General features: G+C 39.9%; 1 protein-coding gene and 1 long non-coding RNA gene across 3 annotated transcripts; one reads left to right on the top strand and one right to left on the bottom strand.

Annotated features, from left to right (window-relative positions):
- The first annotated feature begins 17,801 nt into the window (after nt 1–17,801).
- On the top strand, nt 17,802–20,726 carry LOC118560459. 2 transcript variants are annotated; one of them, XR_004929357.1, is made up of 4 exons: nt 17,802–17,940; nt 18,660–18,796; nt 19,633–19,847; nt 19,944–20,726. It is a non-coding gene; the product is annotated as an uncharacterized LOC118560459 (long non-coding RNA). The 2 variants fall into 2 exon arrangements; XR_004929358.1 differs by lacking the exons at nt 17,802–17,940; nt 18,660–18,796 and adding an exon at nt 19,064–19,095.
- LOC118560431 lies at nt 20,656–23,290 on the bottom strand. The gene is made up of 3 exons (XM_036131418.1): nt 22,160–23,290; nt 21,334–21,552; nt 20,656–20,886 (listed from the first exon to the last, which is right to left on the bottom strand). Exons 1-3 carry the CDS (start codon nt 22,900–22,902, stop codon nt 20,679–20,681), a joined length of 1,170 nt encoding a protein of 389 aa, XP_035987311.1. The 5' UTR covers nt 22,903–23,290; the 3' UTR covers nt 20,656–20,678.
- Nucleotides 23,291–23,509: the final 219 nt, after the last annotated feature.

The raw sequence follows: 23,509 nt of genomic DNA, 5'->3' as shown, positions 1-23,509 counted from the left end.
TTTGGTGAAAAGCTGTGAATTCATTGTGGGGGTTTGCCGCTCTAGACAGGGTCTAAACTTATACAGGCTAAACCTCTCCGCATGTTCAACTACATTTTTTAACCAATGGTGCTGGTTCTAGGTGTGTTTGGAAACTAAATGAAAAATATCACTGAAGAAAGTTTAGCATCTATCCACCACAAAACTCCCCCCTTAGTTCAGGGTTCACCTCATGTAGCTTTAGAGGATTTGTAGCACTGGTTTGGCTGTTAGAGAGTCTGTTGTTCTGCGGTTGCCACTGATTTCCAAACAAAATCCAACAATTTTGTGGTTGTCAGCAATTTTGTCAAATAAAAGAGAAAGTTTAGACAATTACTGGCATTATTCAACAAGAAAAAAGCCACTTCCAAACTGACTGATTTAACCTAAGTCTAGATCGGTCTGTTAGTACAAACAGACCGTGGTTTGTGTGAAAAAAAAAAAAAAATCGGCAGTGCAAATGTTGGCTCTACTGATTACACGCCAACAGGTATTGCTGACAGCAACCTCTGCATTTTTACTGTGCTGCAGGCCGGCCTGTACCCTGCATGGATTTCTGTTGCTGCTTGCAGCCGCCTGATGATCAGCAGCCTTTATATCCACCAAATAATGGATCAATGTTTATAACCGTAAAACCAAAAGCTACTAACTGGATATTTCTGCCATCACAATTAAAAATCATGTTCTTCTTACTTTGGTTACCTAACTTTTACTTGTCTGGTACAACGCTATACTGTTCTGCTGTTTTTAATGATGAAAATCAATATTTTGGTAAAAATCCCCGCCGGCACAGTTAACCGCAAACACCCCTCAACCCACCAAAACACCTACTGCAAAGATTAGCCCAAGTTCTGGGGAAACCCTGAGTTCTATGAAATGAACTATGGGGGAGAGGCAAAATCAAAGCATCTAGTTTTTTAGTTTAAAGATGGAGACGATAAAGTGGAGCAGAATGAGCAGGTTCCAGTGAAAAACCTGCAGAGTCTTATCAGAGCAATATATTGAGAGCAAAGTTTGGTTTTGGTTCTGTTCTGTGGAGAAAGTCTTTGCAGTTTTTGTTAATTTGTGTAACAAAATATGTTTAAAATATTAGATTATTCTGCAAATGAACTTGTTTTTATTTTTCAATTGTTATCTGACTAGGCCTTATGTATTAATAATTGCAGTTTGTTTTCTTTTTCCTTTGCTGTACTAACTTAACTTTAAATTGAGCTTTGTTCCATTTTAATCAGTATTGTCTAAAGTCAGCTGTCCCCTGAATCTCCCCACTTTGGGACGGTACAGCTATTTCTATTGTGTTAAAACTGTGTCAGAATGATATGAAAAAGGTAGTATTTATCATACCTTAATTTAAACTAGATGTGTACCTTATTTGATAAATGTGTCATTATCATTATATTATCATTTGTCGACTAAACAAACCCTAGTTTAACATTGTCCCTGCAGTACACTAGAAGGATCTGTTTTATATAAATAGAATAAAATCTATTGTATTCTAAAAAAGAAACAATCCAGAATGTAATGTACAGGTGTAACTTGATACTTTTTTGTGACTATTTTCACTACAGATGCATTTGCACTGCATTTGCAAGTCCACCAGAAAGGGCTGAACTTTTAACATTTTGATCCTAGAACTTTTTTAGTTGAAGATTTAGCCTTGTTATTCAGAGTGAAATATTCCCCGATTTAGCTTTTTTTTTCATTTCTATTACTCATAGAATTAGCTTAAGTAATTATGTTAAGAATCAGCAGAATTTGTACATTTTTAACGATTACACGATTAATTGTCTGAACAATCATTAGAATAGTTTATAAGAGCCACAGTTAGGACATGTACATTTGACAGGACAAATATTAGTACAATCTGTAGAGAGATGGCTGCCTTCAGAGTTGGTAAAAAACAAAAACAACAACTATATTTTAACTAAGAGAGTTGTAGGATAAGAAAGGCGTGACTTCCACCAGCGTAATGACTTTTACTGACCGTTTTGATTTTTACTGAGCTGCGGTGGTCAGTGGTTTATTGAGATAAGGGGGAGGTTTCCTGTTCGGCTCCCTAGCTGACCAGGAAGTATGACGTCTACGCTGACCAGTCAGTCTGTTGATTAAGATAACAGAGAGGCTCGGTGTTTTTGTTTATTAACTAACAATGAAAGGATGTCATGCTCGTTGAAAGGACGGTTTTGCTGTTGTGTGAAAATGATAAGATAACGCTCTGCACGAATTTGCTGACTGCAAGTCAGCAAAGATTGATATTGTCCCCCTTCCTGCAGTGCCACACATGTGTTTGACACAACTCCTCCCCTCCTCAACAGATCTCGTGAAATTTAGGTCGTGATCCAAAAACCTGTGGTCAGTAAGACACTGTCCACCGTAGTATGAGGACGCTCCAAACCTTTAGTTTGGAGGGAGGACTGACTTGAGCTTTATATCAGGATTAAAGATTAAGGATTCTCTATTTCAGCACAATCACAACGGTGCGGGACGGAGGTTTTTTCCACGTAGAGTGTGGCTGGTCTGCTGCTGAGCGTTAGATTGAGTGCGTATAAGATACATTAATTGCATGTGTACAACTGAAATAAATAGATATAATTAAATAATCACGATAGTAAAGTGAATTGTATTATAATTAATGTCATCATTTAATATGGATGGTATGCTGCTGCTAAGCATCAGATTGAGTGTGTATAAAAATTAAATAACTGAATGTGGATAAAAATTAAATCATTGGATGTGTATAAGATAAATTAAATAACTGGATGTGGATAAACTGAATTAAATAATTGGATGTGTATTAAAGGAATCATTAGACAAACTTAAATAATCACGATAATAAAGTTAATAACTATATTAATAATAATAATAATATCATATTAATGATAATAATATAATATGGGTAAGGCAGGAAATCAAAGGGAGGCCGGATATCAAGGGAGGCCAGAAATCGAGGGAGGCCGGAAGTCAAGGGAGGCCGGAAATGGGGAGGGGGGACCGGAAATCAAAGGGGGGACCGGAAATCAAAGGAGACCGGAAATGATTAGGGTCATTAATCACCCGTCAATTAAAAAGTGACAGAACATATACTATTATGTCTCTTATATTATAGCGTTACTTTTCAAATAAGTCTGATCCATATCTGAACTATGGATCTTTGCAAATGTTCTTGCCATTACTTCTACTTTTTATTCATTAGGCGCCCACCTATGCATTGAAAATGCATGGCGGAGGCCTTATGCTATGCACCTAATAAGGGTTTCTTTATTATTATAGTACCGTTAATACAGCCCGAACCGTAGGGTCTACCCCCACATACTATATATCGAAATGTTGGTCTCGACGCCGCGATCAGGGCTTTTTGTACTTGACGCCGTTTCGGCTTACGGTTGGAACAAAATTCACAAAAAACCACTTCTTCAACACAAAATTCACCAAAACCACTTCAACACAGTTGACCTTTCAAAAATGCGCGGCTGAGCACGGCACTGGTGTTGTGGGGGAGTGGGTTAGGTGTTGGGCTGCAAAGCAGAAGATCGTAGATTCGACTCCAAGCCGTGCCAATTTCAGAGAATTACATTTTCACCCAATATTTAATTTCCCTTTGGCTTTAAAAAACGATTTTTTTCACATTAGCCAGATTAATTTATCCAGCATATATCTTAAATATACCAAATACTACAATAAAACATAATCAAATTCATCAGTAGAAAAAGGAGGAACAAACGTTATTGATTTTAAAGTGATTAATGTCGTGATTAAATTAAAATGGCTGCAGACTTTTATTAAAAATTAAAAGAATTTATGGTTTATTTTCCCTTCACAACTTTAAAAAAAAAATTGGAGGAAGGGATTTCTCTTAAAATGTAACTTTGATCCGGCAAAATTACCGATTAAATTGTCAGACTACCACAGAAGCATTCCAAAAATATGTTAAAAGTTTTCATGTCTTGATTAAGTTACTGGAAAATAACCGTAAATTAACAAAATAAATTTGATTTGTAACAAATGGGGACCACGGGCAGTTTGTTTTGGATGGATTTGCCTTATGATGACGTCATCGGGAAGCGCCAGAGTCGATCTGACCAGCCGAGTTGGAGCCGTTTTACACAGCTGATCATCAACAATTTTTTCGGATTTCCAGAGGACTTCACCATTGACATTCGCAGGAGCTATTGCTGAAGCAACAAAGCCCACGTACATGGCCATTGGATGTTCCAACACAACTGGTAAAATTGGAAAAAACATTGCTTATTTCAACTTTCCATGAGCTAACCGGGCTCGTAGCTGGATTGCCATCTTGAAGAGAGCTGGCCAGAGAGAAAACACGTCATATGCAGTGACCATTTCGAAGAAGAATGTTTTGAACATGACATGAGAGCAAGGATTTTCGGTAAGTTATTTTTAAATTTTAAATTTTTACATTAGAATTTGCAGGGATTTTACCGACCAGAGGGGCGGAGGGATACCACATGTGATGTGATATCCCTCCGCCCCAGCATGTGCTGAAAGCTTTTATATTTTAATATTTATAGAATAATTACCACCTGGGGGGGCAAATATATAACTTAAGTCACGGCTGTTTTCAGGGGCGGGATGCTCAAAGTCTATTCCGGAGAATTTAGGGGACAACACAATTTTTCCTTTTCGTTTCACGACGGGCTTATCTTTGTTCTTCTCCAATACACTCGCTTCTGCCATGCCTCTGTATTGGTCACGAGCTTGCGGATTACTGACTGACGACACAGGGATGTTTAACCCCTTCAAGACAGCCATGAACGGGATCCAACCTACAGGTTCCTGGGTTTGTGTTTTCCTCTTAAATGGGAGCAAAAGATTTTTCAGCAAATCAACCAGATGTGAACCCCCCATCACACGATCGCGATAAACAAATTCCCCTTTCGAAGTCCAACTCGTACCGACGTGCATTAACCTTTTCAGTATGTATTCAGCATTTTTGCGATCTCTGTTAGGCAGAGCTCTTAAAACCTCGATAGCGGTCTGATCCAATTCAGCAGGAGAGGCTGTAAAACCGTTAGAACCAGAGCCAGCCTCATTATTTCCAGGCACAGGGTCACGTTGCACATTTAAAGTCACCTGGGGTTCGTCCAGCTGACCCTGCTTCATTAGAGTGAGATATCTCTGCAACAGAGCGTTGTACCTTTTAATTTTTTCATAAGAACTCAGTCCCGGTTCATTCAGTATCTCTCTCATTTTGGAATCCAAATCCTCTTCGGCCGTCTGTCTGATGGGAGGCTCTGACGGGATCAGACGTTTGAACTGATGCGGTGAAACCAGATACATCTTTTGCGCAGTCCTAAGAGACATTTTCTCTCATCTCCTGATGACACCTCCCAACACCTCTCCTAATAAAGGCGCGACGACGCTCAGCAAGGGAAGAATAAACCCGCCTGTCTGATTTTTCAGAACCGACTGCTTGCGTTTTAAACCGGTTCTTTTATCAGCCAGCAGTCTGAGGATTTTTTTCTGCTTTGCCAGTTTTTTGTGTTGAAAAGGAGATATTTTCACGCTACCTTTTAGGACATTTAGAGCAATTTCACATAAGGCTTTAAGAAAGTCGGGTGAGCAATGGGTTAGAATGTCCTTACGTTTCTGAGGCGTTGCTTGACAGAGCGCCCTGAATAGGGGAACATTTCTTCTTATGCGAGATGACATGTTAAATTAATGCAATTTAGGAACATACACAGTTGGCCACTGACCTGGGAGCATTCCGGTTCTCAGTCTGAAACGATCTGGACAAGTGGGAGTCAGATCCACGATTGAATACCCATGAGGATCTTTGGTCGCGTCTTGAAAACTCTCCATAAAGAAAGTTTTCTCTGACGGAAATATCTGACGGGCTAAGATATTTAGTTGCAATTTATCTCTAGGGTTTTTAAACAGCACCATATAATTAGCATTTAAACTGATGGTACGGCTGTATTTACCTTGATGAAACACATTCTGGCTTAACATTATGACACTCATATTTTTATGATGTCTATATTGAGTGAAAATTTTCACCACTTCCGGATGGTCCGAAGCCTGGAAAATTACATCATCTAAAATAACCAAATGATTTTGATCAGGAGGAAACAGATTTTCATCATCAAAAGAATCAGGTAGTCCTTCGATGAATTTAATCTTTTTATTCATTTTCTGCAATTCAGAATACATACTTTGAAAACAGGTGTAAATCCAAACAATATTTACAGGAACAACATCCATAACATGGTTACAATTCTGCAAAACAGTTTTAACAAAAAAAGATTTTCCACAGCCACTCGGCCCTGCTATTAGAAGTGAAAAAGGGGTTTTGAATCTAGGATCGAATTCAACCTCCTGTGTTTCATGGGAGAGAGACATTTTTTCCCCCCCACAGTTAACCTTTTAATAGCCAAATGGAAGGGTTGTCCCATCAGGAAAAAGCCTTCTTTTATCATAAACGACGCGCACCTTTTTCTGAAATGCTGCATTTTGAAGCTGGAAGCTCCTTTTATTCCTTCTGATGGTGTGCTGTGGAGCCTGTAAAACATCCCCTGTAGAACCTTGCAGATAACCTTCTACCAGGTCTTTCACGCTGTCAAAATTCACCCTCTCACTGCACTGATGAGTCTGAGTGATGCCTTTAAACTTCATCACCACTTGTTTTCGGTGTCTGGTCTGGTAAGCGTAGCTCTTTGGGCCTGCGGAGACATACTCTTGTATAAAATCACCTGATAATTCATCAGTCAAGTCCCCAAGAAGGTTACTGAGCTTGAGGGAGGTCTGACCCGGTTTAACCACATAGATCAGACTGTCCGTGTCAATGTACAGAACGCGGTCCTGAAGTTGCTCAAGACAGGTGTACAATTTCAGACGAGCATGAGCAGTTGTAAAGGCAGCAATGAAGACGTTATTCACCTTGTTGGGTGGAGAAATACAACGCTTGCTGTATTTCCACTGAACCATGCACATTTCATCATTCAGGAAGTGAAAGTAGCTGACTGCGTATTTACCTGAAAAAAGGAAGTTAAAAAACTCTTCGGGCTCGCTCACAATGCTTGTCTGAGCCAAATCATTTCTCTGTGCAAATTTGCCCCAAAAACTGTTCAGACACAATTTAGCAACTTGTCTTTTAGCCGGATTCACCTCAATCTTCCGTACATCTAGCTGGATGCCTTGCTCACGTTTGTAGTCTGCCACATATTTCAAACGACTTTTCTCGTCCGTAGCTTCAGCCGGAAAACCTGAAGCCTCCTGTTTACCCTTCAGAAAAGTGTGGATATATGGTTTAAAGATTGAACTGCTGTTTTTCAAAATGCCAGACCTCAGTGATTTTAGCAAGCCTATATCCCAGCTCAAGAGCCTTGTTGAATTCCACACTTACCCATACACCTGTTAGCGCTCTCTCTTGGTCAGAGTGGGTACAAGGGCCCGTCTGGTAGTTCAACTCAGCGCAAGCCCGGCACAGTGTGAACAGCAGTTTACCGGTAGAGGTCCTGTACGGCAAAACGGGAAAAAACACACCACGAGGCAGGTACACTGTCGCTCTGATAAGTCCAAAGTAGCTACGGGGATCGTCGAAATCTTTGCATATGATTTCGGGATGGCCTAGTGGATAGCTGCAGCTAGCATTCACAAACGGATACAGAGATGTGAAGTCTACATAATGCACCGATTCTTCGACCCCTGCAGTGTACCTCAGCCTGAGGGCACTGGTTCTACCCCCAAACAGAGCGTCCTGCGGGCAAAGAGGTGCCGGGGCATTGAAACAGTCCAGAAACCTTTTGAGACCAGAGTGTGACGCCTTCATTAAATCCCAGCTATGCTCCCACATAACCTCCAGGCGCACCCTGTAAACCGAATGCAATACCCTGGCTCTCTCGATGGTAGCTGCATGGAACCTTTCATAGCAGACTCCTCTGAGCGGGCACGTCTGGTCGGCTGGAAAGCATTCAGGACAACCATGGTAAAAGCAGCCATTGAACTCAAATACAGTTCGAACGCCTCGGACCTCCGCGTATCCGTCCACATAATACGGTCCCAGTTTCATTTCACCTCGATTAAGAGCATGTTGAATGAAAATGCCCCGTTCAGCAGCTACCCACTCCAGCCATTGAATGGAGGCGTCTGAAAAAGTATTGCACTGACGCCGATAATCCACTGGGGAAGGTATGGCTAGTGTGTTAGGCGGAAGAAAATTTGCTGTGAAAACATTCATACAGGCTGCTGCTATGGTGATGCTTTTAAAAGGATCGACGTTTGTCTCTTTAAAGAACTCTTCTCTGAATTTCACACAAGCCCTGAAGAGAATTTCCACATCATTCTGACAATAATAAAGAGCTTCTTTTTGAAAGTCAAAGGGATGCTTACAGGCCTCGTTGTACCAAATGGAAAAACGCTCCTGCTCAGCAGGGCTCATATGCTCCACAGCGTAGAAGCAGGGTGGAGGAAGCGGGCCGATGTAGTTCAATGTCTTCTCAGAGGAGAACAAGTGAGGGAAAAAACCCTTACAGTGATCAGTAAAACCTAACGCTTTTGGCATTTGACTGAGTTTCATTGTAAGGAACGAGAGACTGTCTATGAATTTGAGACTGTAATCGGCTCAGTAAAACAAAGGATTTTACTCCCCTGTGTGATCAAGAACGGTTTGATGCCGAGTTTAACCATCTCACTTAGAATCAAGTATGAGTCAAACCCACGACTGTTGTGGGCAAGAAAAGAATGACCTCTGAACCAAGGTTTTCTAAAATGAAGCAGAAAATCCCTGACGCAGTTCAAACCATAAGAACACCAAACATCCCCAGCCAAGGTTTTTGTGCTTACAAGATACGGGATGTGTTTTCCAGTTTGATCTGTAAAAGTTTCAAAATCATAAAAAACTAGCTTATCGCGGAGTTGCGCATCAGTCAGGGTCAGTTGAATATAGCACAGATGATCGTTTAACGTGACATCTGCACCGTGAGGCACTTTCTGACGACAGACCGTGCACTTTGTTGAACAATCGTGGGGTTTGCTCTGTCCACCTGCGGCTACAAAATAAAGCTGTTTACACACAGGGCAGAACTTTGTCGTGTCACAGTTACTTACGAGCTTACCGAGTTTAGGTCTCAGTGTGGGTTCTCTGTGTTTAGCTAAGCAGATGGAATTACGACAGATTCGTTTACAATCTATGCACTGCACAGGGCTGTATTGCTGGAGAGTACAATTTGAGTCGAGGCATACCGAGCAGTGACCCTTACAGCTATGCGTGCCAATGTTGTTGTAAACGCTAAAGCAGTACCCACAAATGTGCCTCGAGCCTGTGAAACCTGTGAGATTCTTTATTCCATAATAATGACTTTTGAACAAAAGCAGGAAAAGGGGATTTGAACGATCTGAAAAGCCTGTCTGAAATTTACGAAGCACTGCCTCCTTGTCGTCTTAAACCGGTTATGAAGCGTTAATCGTTGAAGTGGCAGATCAGCGAGATTTTTCTCACAGATGATGTCCACATAGTTATTTATTACTTCTGATAATTTTTTTCGGTCTCCTACCCGCATCTCTCGTTTTTTGCGTTCCTAAAATCCATGGAATCAAAACGATCTCGCTCGGCGGACTTTCCCAGTGACGTCATAGCATGAGTTGCTAACCTGGAAGCCGGCCTCTGCTATACTGTCTGAGTACTAAATGGATAGGGTTGTTTTGCTTTCACGGCTTTTTTACAAGATGTCTCGTCGTTGTGTCGCTATGTACTGTTCCCATGAAGATGGAAGATTGCATGAGTGGCCAAAAGACACACTTAGAGCCCGTTTGTGGCTCGTCGTTTTAAAGACGACTGCCTCTGTGCTCCGGGGGAGGGGGTCTTTGGCTCTTCACAACCGCTGTTCTTCTTTAGATTTTATCGGCAGCTTGCATCCATTATTGTTGCATTACTGCCATCTATTGGATCCTAATATCTATTCCTCAAATTCTCTGATCCCAGTATTTTTTTTAAACCGAAGAATCTTCTTTTTCCCCTAAATACTATTTAGCTTATAAACCACATTCTCAATTTTAAATTCCTATAAAACCTAATTCCGTTTTTAATAATCTTTGATTTACATATCTTCTACAATTAATACAAACATGTTCCATTGTTTCTACATTATGACACCAACTACAAAAACCAGTAAGATGTTTCCCCATTTTACAAAGAGTTCCATTTAAAACAAACTGTGACCGGTTCTTATTCTATTTATAATTATCTCCTCCCTCCTGTTTATTCCTCTAATCCTTACTACATAAACTGTATTTTGTATCCTATATAAGTGCCTTCCATTTATTTCATTATCCCACCTACTTTTCCATATCTTATTGCTTTCTCTCCAAACTATACTTTTGCCTTCAGATTTGAATAACTTTACTGGCATATCAATATATTATTTTTTATAAGCCTCCTTAGCCAACCTATCTGCTCTTTCATTACCCAAAATACCTGAGCAGGAGTCCAAAATAATATTAAATTTTTATTTTGTTCACATATTCTATGATGAACAGCCGTAACCTCATATATATTTTGATGATTATTTGTACATCCCTTTTGAATACTCCATGCAGATAATCACTACAAATGATTTTATTTATATTAGTATCCTCATTCAGTCGATTTTCAAAAAGACCATGAAATCATTTTATTAGTAATTGCTTATATTACATAATAACACAACAATTTTCTTTACATGCATGTTTTAGATTTTATTCTTTCAGCTTGGGTATTTTTTTTTAACTGCCAACAGGTGAGCTCTAAAGGCAAAATCATCTTCATGTCCTGGGGGTGGGAAGTGGGCCCTTATACAGCTGACAGCACACGAGGGTATCACAGCCCTGGTATCTTTGCCTAAATAGTCCCAACACCATCTCACAAATTGTCTATAGGCTATATGCCTATGCTGTTGCTTGTATTGGGACCAAGCAACCTGCAATGCCCAACCATTTAGACACACCGCTTCCATGCCAGGATGGTCTGTGTCAGGGATTTCTCCATCCATCTCCTCTCTGGCTTCTTCAATCTTAGCAACAACCAAGTCGATTTTCTGGCAACAGATGCACTCTCTCGCAGAATCCATTATTGGCAATGAGAATATGAACACCTAAAAAATAAGATAGATTAATTGTATATTTGTATATGAATTACACACCATAACTGATTTGCTAAGTTCACTATTAATGCATTTATGGGAAGTTGGAAATGGATTTACAATATGGAAATCTTTAGGCCTCAATATTTCTCAGTGTATATTTTTGATATATTATTATTTTTGACTTTTGTTATGCTAGTATGTAGGTAGGCTAAATATTAATGTACAGATACTGTTTTTAAAATGTTGTCAAGTGATTCTTTATCATAAGTAGCGCCTTATCATTGGGCCTAACTAGGCCATGGCATAAATTCATTTATAACTGTGAATACATGCTCATTCATTGTAGTGATACATTTTGTCCTCATCTCTTTATTTAAGATAAGATAAGATGGACGGCTCAGTAAAAGTGACAAAAGTTGGAAAAAGACCGATTATCTTGGCGTTTAAAATAACACAAAACAGCACAAGAAGACCTCGTTTATTTTTATTTTATAATTTTGTAAACAGCTGCCGATTAAACTGAAGGTTACAACCTTGACACGATTATATGCGTTGTTTTATCTAAAAATCAATTATACGAGCCGTGAAAACGGCAGCAATGCGCGCTCCCAACAAAGGGAGGGGGGAAAACAGATTTTCTCAGGGGAACTGAATTTCGCACAACACCGGCATTTTATCCATTAAATATCTATGGTGCCTAAAATAAAATGATGTCAACATACGAATAAATATTTGAACTGCGTAGTTAAAAGAAAAAACGAGTCCTACCATTCATCTAATCTCCCGACGTCCAATCTCCACTCCTTGTCCGACTCGGAAGGCTGTTTTTCGTCCGCTGCCTTCTCTTCATCTGAAACGTCTGGGTCGAACATGTGAGGCTCGAGAAACAAATATTCTTCCTCCGACACATCAGAATCGTCACCTGGTAGGAATCGCTCGGTTGAAGTCGAAATTTCACTTTCAGACTTCTTGTCGTCGAAGTGCAGTAATCCGCCATGTTGAGATGAACGTTCACGACATGACGTCACCACTTCCGGGTTGGAGGGCGCATGAAAAGTGATCAGAATCTTTAACGATTATCTCTTAAATGTGAATTTTTTTTTAAAAAAAATCGGTGGTATATTTATTTTTTCATATTTTGTTATATATATACGGAAGGTTAAGTCAAACTGACGGACCCTTCATAACCGGTTTAAAAGAAAACAAAAATTTTGCTATTGACTATCTCTTCAAATTTATGCACGTCGCTGAAAGTCACAGGAGTTTGCTCAGTGAGGCCGGCTGTCCGCTGCCACAGTGAGGCTTGATGCATGGCTTGGGCGTCTGTAAAAGTTACAAAGATGTGCTAGACTGGCAGCAAAGCAGAGCTGATTAGAAGCATTTTCAACAATATAGAGGTGACGTCTTTTTTTATGAATCAGCTCACAGTCCAACGTCTTTGTCGCCTTACGTTTAGCACCGCCGTGAGGGTTTCGTACAATCTGAAGTACTATTTCCAAGTTTTCAGGTCCTGGCAATTCTTCATTAGACTGTGTTAACTCGTCTAAAAATTCCAGAAATGCAGGCAGAACTAAATCACCGTCGTCATTTACCTGAACCACTGTAGAACGGGAAAACCCTTCGCCGCTTAATTCAAGCTGTGTAACATCATTGCGTGATGCTGAATGTGTAACAGAGTCCGCCAGCTCTGTGAGAAGATGATAAACCTGTGTGTAAAATTCGGCGGGGTTAGGAATTTCACCGGGTCGTGAAGCTGTCACGCTGAAAGGACGTCTTATTTCTGTTACATTAAATCGCTCACGTTCAATGCAAGGGTTAACAGCCGGTTGAGACTGACTCGTGCTTGGCTGATCCTCCGGGTTGGACGTGGGAACGACAGGTGCGCTCGAGCATGGCTGTTGAGGGGAACTGGATGAGGGATTCTGCAAAACAGTATGCGAAGAACCAGACCGATCATTTTCACCTCTTTCACTTTGATTTAACTGACCACCTTGCTGCGGGAACTGATGGCTTGTAGGATTGGAGGTAAATGTTTGAGAGACAGAAACATTTAATTGATGGATAGTGATGATAGTGCTAGTGATGATAAACGCTCATAATTCGAATCCGAGTGCGTATGACCCTGCTGTCTATCTGGTGAATTACCCCGGCTTAAATCAGCAACCCCCACCCTATGCTGAATGGGTATATTCCGGAGGTCGTTAACCATTTGCGTGATATCACTTAAAACATTTGTAACTCGTTGTTGAAATTCTAGCGAGTCGTTCAAAGACGTGGTTGATTGAGAGAAAGAATCATTTAGCTCGCCAACGGTTTGTTGTAACCATAGAAACCGCTCAAAATCCCAATCCGGATCACTCTGCCCCTGAAGTCTGACAGGAGATCCTGGGGTAAGATTTACAGATTCGGTTGCATGCTGAACAGGGAGATTCCGGAGTTGATTTACAGCCTCAACAATTCCATCCAGAGCCTCTCTGATTTGTTGACTTTCCATTTTTTTTTTTTATTTTTTTTTTTTAACAGAGGTCACAACTTAGCTGGTTAGCGGTACTGGCATTGACGGGTCAACCAGCTCAACCATCAGAGTCTCGCAGTAATTCAGAAGCGCAGCAGTTTTCCGGCGGTAGAGGGTAGCTTGACGTCCCGTAGAAACTGGCATATGCTTTACTGTCCATGCAGCAGCTGTAATAAAAGAATGAAAAAATATATAATTAGATTTATCGTACATAATGAGTATTGAATTAAAAAAAGTATTATATTACAAACAAATTCTTTGAAAGCATTGAACTTAAGATGTACCGTCAATAAATGGACCAGCCGCATGCGCTTTGATGATTAACCGCTTGAAGTTTTGCTGAATTCTCAGGACTGACGAACACAGGCTTCTGAGACTCCGCCTCTTCTTGTGTTTTCCTGCGTCACGGCGGATGACCGATGCTACTACAAATTAAAATAAGCAGACGGTGACAGAGTTTTAAAAAGGGGGTAATACACGGAAAGAATAAGATGACAGAAAAGAATAAATAAAAATAGGCTAAGGGCTACAAGGGCTGCAGTTTAGAACTGCAACCCTACCATTTCACTGCCAATGTGTTACCAGCAGCACCACAAACTCATTGTCAACTCACCAGGGTGCTGAGCAGATGAGGCAGGACGGGACCGATCATGTGCTGATGCTGATGCTGCTGCCTCAGCTTCTGCTGCCTCAACTTCGGCTGCCTCTGCTGCTGCCGCCGCTTCTACTAGCTCGGTGTCAATATTCTCGTGTACAGACTGAATTGTTACTGTAGAAATAGTAAGCAGGGAGAGACAGCCTTTTTTAAACAAGGTAATACATGAAGAAGAAGAAGAAGAAATGATAAATAAATAATAATAACATATAGCATAGAACACTTGCAGGCTTTCCGTCCGTCTGGCCAAATGTATCGGGATGAGGCTGTATTCCTGCCGTAAAGAGTGCTTGAGCAAGAATGTCACGGTGGGTTGTTACTGTGGGTAAATGAATAAATACACTAAATGAGCCGGACTAATTCAGAAAATGTACCATCAGAGTTAGTTTGAGACTTATAATAGTTAACTTACGTGCTGCAGGAAACGTTGTCCCCTGATTAACGTTTCGAGGGAGGCCGTGTGACGTGGTGAGCCGGGGAGCTTCCTCGGGGAAGCGAACGTGTTGCTCTGATGTCTCTGGAGAACTTATTACAACAACTGACCCGTTTTGTTCTTCATTCCTCTGCCGCTTCGGTGTTGATGTGTTCTGAGCAGCTATTTCTGCTGGGAGCCTCCTTTTAGCTAAACTCAATCTTCCTTTACGGGGCGTATGTGGTCTGCTCGGTCCATGCTGTATCACCGCTAGCTCTTTGCGGAACACACTCGGTTTGACTGGCTTCGGACACAATCTTGCTTCACTGGGCGTTTGCGTTCTGCTCGGTCCAGGCTGTATCACCGCTAGCTCTCCATGGAACACACTCGGGTTGATTGGCTTCGGACACAATCTTTCAGCGCGGGACGTTTGCGTTCTGGTCGGTCCATGCTGTATCACCGCTGGCTCTTTGCGGAAGTCATTCTGATTTGGCTGGTTCGGACAACCGTAATGCTCGTTAATTAACCCTTTCTCGGTAAGATCAGGAATACAGAAAAATAACAATGGTTGAAACATAGTATTAGTATTTTAAAGACTGTGATTTTAATAACAATATACTTTAATACAAGGCTGAATAATATCTTACCTAAGGTGACCAGATTTCTAAAATCAAATCTGGGGACATTTCTTGCTCGTGGATAAAAATCAATACATCTTATCAAGATGAAATTAGGAAACGGGGACAGTAATGGTTTCATTTATTTTTACATGTTTATTAATATTTAAACAATAAAAATCAAGTGTAAAAGACAGGAATGTGCCTCTCCAGACCTTTAGTGCATCCTAAGATTAATAAAATCAATAAATAGTGTTATTAATAGAAACTAGAACTGTGTCTCTGGGTTGGGGCAAAGTGGTGGGAGTGGGAGTGGAGGGGTCCAGAGTGGTTAGCAAGGGTTTCCAATTTTGTGGGGCCCAAAGAGCTCTGCCACCCCCTAAAAGGGAAATTGACATGAGGAAAAGAAAAACCAGTAAATACAAACATTTAGCCTGTGGCTGTCTGTGGAGACAGAGTCCCCCAAATTTCAAAAAACTGCAACAAATACTCATTCTGTTCACGTCTACATACCAATGAGAAATAGGTTTTTCTGCGTTAACATCAAAAAGTAGCAGTCAAGCCCAGTGAGTCAGCTAACATGAGATCATCTCTGGTTTCTTCAAGGCCTTCTGTGTCTGAAGAGCCATCAGCCACGGTATCCAAAGGTCTGGATAAAATAAGAGGAGAAGAGGATATATTATGTGCAGAACTGAAATTTTTAAAACACAAGAAAAAAAAACAACTAAACTGCCTCTTTATTGTGCCACAGCTAGGGAAGTGCAGTGAAACTCATGTTCAGTGCAGAGACTCAGAAAGAGTTTATATCCTCAGACAATTGGGCTTCTCAGCTCAAACCTGAGTATATCATGTCAGAGCTTTATCACTTGAACTTTATTAATAATCTAAGTAAATATTTCTCCCTTCTCGTCAATCATTCTTTACATCAATATTCCTATTTTCCTCCACTCTCATTTAATCTCCTTTCTGTCTTCCTATTCTCTTCCTTTCACCTCTTGTATCAATCTTACATTATTCTAAAACAGAGACATTATATATTTAAAATCACTTCCAAAAACATTAGATTGTACAACATGAAAATGTCCAATTATTATTATTTCCTCTGATTAAATACAAAAAATGCTAATTACCACAATACTAGGAGATACAAGCAAAAACAACATAATAAATGAACCTTAAACAGGCAGTTATCTCTTCCTCCATCGTTCTCAGATCATGTAAATATTTTCTCATTCAGTTTTCCTGTTACTGACTCCTATTTTTTCATGAGGAACTTTCATAAATCCAAACTGAGCAGTAGAAAAGCTAAACCTAAGCCTGGAAGTCTATGCTCATAAATCACAACCATAAATCAGCAAAACAACGTGTAATAACTCTACTAATAACTAACTATCTGAAATATAAAGTAAAGGTCACCAATCAGTTCTAAAACATCTTTAGACGAACCCTTGTTGATCCCCGGAGAACCAGCGAACCAAATTAGCGCCTTACAAAGAGTTTTCAATCATTCTGTTACATTTTATCTGAGTGTCTTTTACTCATGTGAGCAGCAACTCGTGGTCTTGTCTTACTTTTTATTGATTATTTTTTAACCTGAACACAAACCAAACATTTATCACAGGATCATCTTGATCCAAATAAAATGAATCGATTAACACACTTACCATAACACAGCAGCTCCCCATCAGTTGCCACCAGTTGATGACTTTTCACTTCTTCTTCTTCTGTTTTAAAAGTGGTGCGCTCGTCTTCTTCTTCTTCCTCTTCGTGTTTTAATGGCATCTGACATCCAAAAGGATCGTTACCGCCATCTAGTGGTGTGCTCTGTTCCTCGTCTTTATATTATCAGCAGCGCAACCAGCTACCGCAACACATTTTCCCCCTCGGTAAAATCGGGGACATTTCCGGGGACAGCTTTAGCCGGGGACAGGTGGTCCAAAACGGGGACAGTCCCCGGAAAACGGGGACGTCTGGTCACCCTACCCTGCGATGGACTGGCTACCTGTCCAGGTTGTACCCCGCCTCTCGCCCGTTGACAGCTGGAGATCTTTAAAGCACCGACTGCTGTTTATCAGGTCATTGTGAACCAAACAATCCTAAGCAGCATCCTACGGTGGCCGTGAGGTGCAAAACACTTCAACATTAGCGAAACACCTACAAACTTTGAAACACCTACAAACTTTAATGAAGCACAATTACAAAAGCACCGTGACATTAACGAAACCCCTACAACATTAACAAAAGTGCTACAACATTAACGAAAGCACTACAAACTTTATTGAAGCGCAATTACAAAAGCACTGTAACATTGACGAAACCCCTACAACATTACGAAAGCGCTACAACATTACAAAACCCCCACAACATTACGAAAGCGCTACAACATTAGCAAACCGGAAGAGGTACGTCCCAGTGGGAAACCTAAGACGTCGTTGATTGGACGACAGCTCGTTTTACTTTTGAACCGGAAGTTATTCTGGTGTGTGCTTCGTTTGAATGAAAAGCAAAGCAAGCAGGTCACGTCGGTCACGTCGCTATGTTTTGCTCAAACTGTGGAAAAGAGCTGGTCGAGCCGTCACCAAACTTTTGCAGCAGTTGTGGCAAGAGGCTTGAAGTTTGTCCGGAGGATACTCCACAATGTTCAAGTAAGTTAATAAGCATAAAGAAAGATTTAGATTTCTTATGGCTGTAGTAACTTGCTATCGTTGGTGGTGACCAGACCATAGTGATGGGTCCAGAAACGCCAATGTGTCGTTTTTTGTTTTGTTGTTTGAATTAAACAGGGGGGAAATGCTAGTCTACAACCATATTCACTCATATGTTTACTTAAAGGGTTATTATGTTATGATACAGGTTCAGATTATTTTTAGACTTTAGCCAAAAAAGTCCTAGATATTTTAAATATAAATGTTCTTCTAAAATAATACATGCAACAAATAATGACTTAAATTGTATTATTGTGTATGCTAGGTCATCAAATCAGTGTCAGTTTAGTGTGTCAACTTGGTTGCCTGCAGGGATTTTTAAGGTCCATCAGGTGTCAGTATTCAGTGACACAGTAGCGGCGCAACGCCTCATCGACCCATCACTACCACACCGTCTCCACTGTCATTTATTTGTTAATGCAATTAAAAGTACACAAATCGATATAATACAGCAGTCTTGTATTAGCAACATATAGTAAGGTCTGTTACAGCCGTGGGCACTACTTCTGGGGTAATTTGTGTCGTTCTGGTTCTTTTGCACTGCAATCAAGCTACCCACACTCAATTTTGAGTTGTGCTAGCCTTACTGCAGTATGTAATACATAACCTATGTTAGCATGAATGTGATGTGCAACATTTTTTATTTTCTTTACTTCTAGCACAACAGTCTGTCCCATCCTGCCCTACACCAGCCCTCAGCACCTTCCTTGAATACAGAAAAAAGAAAAACGAGGAGCGACAAAAGTATTCTCTTGGGAGAAAGGGATTAAAGCAAAAGGACAAACTTAAAGTTCGGGTAGGTTTGGTATGGCTCCGACCAAAAACAAGCAGCTTTTAAATAATACACTTGCTTAAAGAAAGTTCCACGTAGTAAAGCTATAGAGAATAATTGTTTAACAGTAACAGTAAACTATCAATTAATGATCAGTCAAAACAGTAAATTATCTACCGATTAATATTTGAGTAATAATTTTCCAACCATTCTGTTTGTATCCAAATCAGAAGTTCAAAAGTAAAATCTTGGAAATGACTCATCTAAATAGTTAATGGTTCTATTTGGATGATCCTTGAGAGAAACCACAGTGCCATTCAACGGTAATTAATAAATATAATAGTTATATATGTAAAAGCTATTGTCGAGATATGAAATTACTTGATCAGATATGAAGTTCTACCAGCTTCTTTACTAAATCGTTTTTGTCTTTTGAAATATTGTGTGAAATGTATGAATATATTGATCAATACTTGCCAAATTCTAAGTTTCACAACTTTTATCACCCACTCAGAATTTTATGTACAATATGTATTGTCTTCTTTGGTCATCATAAATATAAAATTTGTTTTGAATCATTACTCACCATTACACAGATTAATCACAGGCATGGCACATGAATGATTTTTCAATGTGATTTATATCACATTTTGATGCAATCAACTGGTTTCCTTATATAGGACATTTTTTGACCAATCTGTATAATCTGATTGATTTTGACTTTGTAAAGTGCCTTGAGATGACATATTTCATTAATTGGCGCTATATAAATAAAATTGAATTGAATTTACACAGGACTTAGAATATTTCATATCAATACTATGAATAAAGTGCATTGCTTATGTTTCTTTACATAACAGATTCAAAGATGGACTGGCAAGTCTTGGTTTTTTCGCTGCACTGCAACAGCATCCCAGTGTCCTGTCCCCAGTCCTGTGTTTCTCTGCCAAGGCCCTGACTGCTTCAGACTTGGAAAACATGTTCAAACCAGATCTCAGCCCAGTAGGAAGCAATAGGCGGCAAAAGGAGGGCAAAACAGTTGTGTTCTGGGCAGATTATTTGCTTGATTGCGAAGGTTAGTAAGGATAATTGTTAGATTTTTGAGAGGAAAGCAGAAATAAAAAATCATTTGTGTAATGCATTATTAATTACATTGTTTATAATCTTTCAGAGAAAACAACTGCTGTGTCTCTAGAGGAGGTCCTGATGTTTGCTACAGGTCTCGCAGCAATTCCACCAGCGGGCATGATGCCATCCCCACATCTGGAGTTTTTGAGTGACTCACCCTTTCCTGTTGCGAACACCTGTGCAAATACACTAAAATTACCACTTTCTGAATCTTATGCTGCTTTTAAGGCTAACATGGACTTTGGAATACAAAATGCTGCGGGATTCGGATGCTACTGAAAATTTCTTGGCAGTCTTGTTTTAATTCTGTTGCGATTCAGCTAATTTTGTTACAGTTACTCCATGGGCCAGACCATGTTGCTGTCTAATTCAGAGTGGCAAAACCTTGCCCTAATTTCTCAAAAGATTAGATATGATTTCCCTTATAAAGTGATAGTTTAGAAATTGCTATCAGCACAATCCCTTTGTGCAAACTATGTATTTTTGTTTTTGATGTTTTTCTTACCATAATTTAAAAGATTATAGCAAGACTTTGCCACCTAGACATAGCTATAAGCAATTTAAAAAAAATATTAGATCTGTAAATGTAGATTTATATCTAGACTTGAATTAAGAGTTTAATGTGTGGAAATTTCATCTAAGTTCAGACTGAATGCACAATTTGGTGTATAAAAAACTTTAATACACTTTGTTTCTGTTCTGTATAACAATGAGGTTTTATTTAAGAAAAATCAACAGGAGACAAAATATTAAAAGATTGGATTCTGGCTTTTGTTGTTCACAGCCTCGCTGTGTGTTTGAGCAATAAATACAGTTCCATAGCTGACTCCCAGTCTTGTGACTGCTGTTGTCCATGTTGTTGCAATGCTTGCTGTAGGTATTCCTCAATGTCTTTATCACCACACAACTCTGTCACCTGACTTGCTTCTGGGAAAACATCCAGATCGCTGTCCTCAACAGGAAAGCCACAATCTCTTGAACCATATCTGCAAAGTCAGAATAGAATTAATAATAGAATTATGACACATATGTCACAATTACTTGGCAATTCCAATTACTTGTACTAAATATAGTACAAGTAATTGGAATTGCCTTTTTTTTTGCTGGCTATATGACTCGGTATAAGTCTGCAACCTGCATTTCCAGAGCAAAAATTGGCTCTGTGATTTACTTAATAGATTAAACTATGACATATTGACCTGTTTAGGTTTTTTCTCAATCATTTGTTCTGTGCCCCTGTGAGAAAACACTGGTCCCCCTGATAAATTTGGTGTGGAACCACCACTGGTGAGGGATGTACTTACTTTTGTGATACACTGTACAGTAACAGCTATAGCTTACTTGTACATAGATGTCTTAACTTGTACTAACAGCACTTACGCATTATTGTGTAATGTCAACCATTTTTTTCTATTTGTGAAGATGTCAATTACCTGTGAGGCAAGAGATAGAGTTCGTTTGGAATCCCACCAGGACATGATGCAAGTCTGCTTGGCCGGATCCTGTGGTTATTCCAGAGATCTTTACATTCATTCAGGTCTTTCTGAAGAACTCTGGTGAAGCAGAATCTGAGCAAGCACTGGTGCTCATGGCTTCCGTTGAAGTTTCCGGAGTCTCTCAAATCTCCAAACAGGTCCATCCAAAACTGAGACCTGAAGATACATAGAATTAGAAACGGTTCAGTTCTTTTTCATATTAAGATGATTAAAAGACTGTCCTTGTCCATGTCCATAACATTGAAAGCATGCTATAAATGTATGTCAAACAATACAGTGTCCTGCTTTCCACGTACAAAATAAAAAATGTATTGGATCTGTTGCCAAAAACAAATTCTAATTTGGAAACAAAACATTTGCTAAAGCCCTATGAAAATAAATGTTTGAGACAAATTCAATATGGCATTTTAACTGGCAATATGACAGCCATGTGACTGGCAACTTCATAGGCACTTCCTATGGAGTTGGCATGACAACAATAAGCAAACAACCTTAGAACTAGCTGCCACAAAGCAGTAAAACAGTAAAATTACGTTGCATCTATTACTCCATTACGATTTTGAGTACTCTACCCACCTATGTGTAATACTAAAATTAATATCACAGATATGTATTGTACTTAGAGCGGAACCAGCAAAAGTTGCTTAACTAACATATCGTTTAGGTGTACGTTACAAAAGTCAACAGAACCTTGTTTTTCACACAAAGAGTATTTACTTTTGGCTTTCGCTGTACTTCACATTTGAGGAAAAAAAGGACCCACCTTCCTCTTCGGAAAAAGGACCACCATGACTCGATGCGTTGATTCCCTGTGGATGATCCGTAACTATGGCTTGATGACCCGGCATAATAATCCGTATGCGCATGGCGGAGGGTACACTGTATTGCTGCCACAGTCCCGTTCTCTGTGCCGAGGTCTGTTCGTAGTCTCATTGGTATCACACCAATACTCTTGACACAGTTTATATAATGATGGGCAATGACAGAAGGATTGTTGTTTGTTGCTCCACAAACAAGCCACATCATTCTTCTCGAAAAACCATCAATGCATCCTGAGATGGCCAAGCCGAATGGCTTCAGTTTGTCGTAACCGTCTACATGCCATATGTAATTGGGTCCCATAGAGTGATACGTGCGTCTTGTAAATCTCCGGCGAGTCCTCAGTGCGATGCCTTGAGGATTCAGCTGCCTTAGCAGTCTCATTACAACATCACGTTTGACACGCAGGTTGTGTTTTTGTTTGAGAACTTGCCACATGGTCCGGTAGCCAAATAATTGCCCTGGTCCTCTCAGCTCGGTCATAATGGCACGCCTCACTTCCGAAAGAGGAGAGTAGTTGCCTCTTCTACGCAGCCCTCCTTCTTTCAAATGAGTCTTTAGTGAACGCAAACTAACTGACACTCCGTGGTTGGTCCGGAGCATGTCCAGTATCACGTCATATGTATGTCCTGACTCAAAATACTCTGCAATAGCAGTAGACAGGTTTGGATCACCAAGAATGTTCATGTTTTTAAAAAACACGTTAAACCCAGAATAACTTCCGGTTCAAAAGTAAAACGAGCTGTCGTCCAATCAACGACGTCTTAGGTTTCCCACTGGGACGTACCTCTTCCGGTTTGCTAATGTTGTAGCGCTTTCGTAATGTTGTGGGGGTTTTGTAATGTTGTAGCGCTTTCGTAATGTTGTAGGGGTTTCGTCAATGTTACAGTGCTTTTGTAATTGCGCTTCAATAAAGTTTGTAGTGCTTTCGTTAATGTTGTAGCACTTTTGTTAATGTTGTAGGGGTTTCGTTAATGTCACGGTGCTTTTGTAATTGTGCTTCATTAAAGTTTGTAGGTGTTTCAAAGTTTGTAGGTGTTTCGCTAATGTTGAAGTGTTTTGCACCTCACGGCCACCGTAGCATCCAGACCTGACAGACTATAAAAAGTGATGATCAACAACATAAAGGCAACAACACTGGTCTGTAAATGTGTAACATTTTCTGAAGCTTGACTGGTATTCTGGTAAAATGGTAGAAAACTGGTTTTTAGAAGTGGTTTTTAAAACCACTGCAGTGGCACTTTTTATTTTACAATTTTGTAAACAGCTGCCAATTAAAGTGAATGTTACAACC

The sequence above is a fragment of the Fundulus heteroclitus genome, unplaced genomic scaffold, assembly GCF_011125445.2.
Source record: "Fundulus heteroclitus isolate FHET01 unplaced genomic scaffold, MU-UCD_Fhet_4.1 scaffold_43, whole genome shotgun sequence".
Classification (NCBI taxonomy): domain Eukaryota; kingdom Metazoa; phylum Chordata; class Actinopteri; order Cyprinodontiformes; family Fundulidae; genus Fundulus; species Fundulus heteroclitus.
Note: the sequence above shows the minus strand (reverse complement) of the source record. Positions and strands in the feature narration are given on the sequence as shown.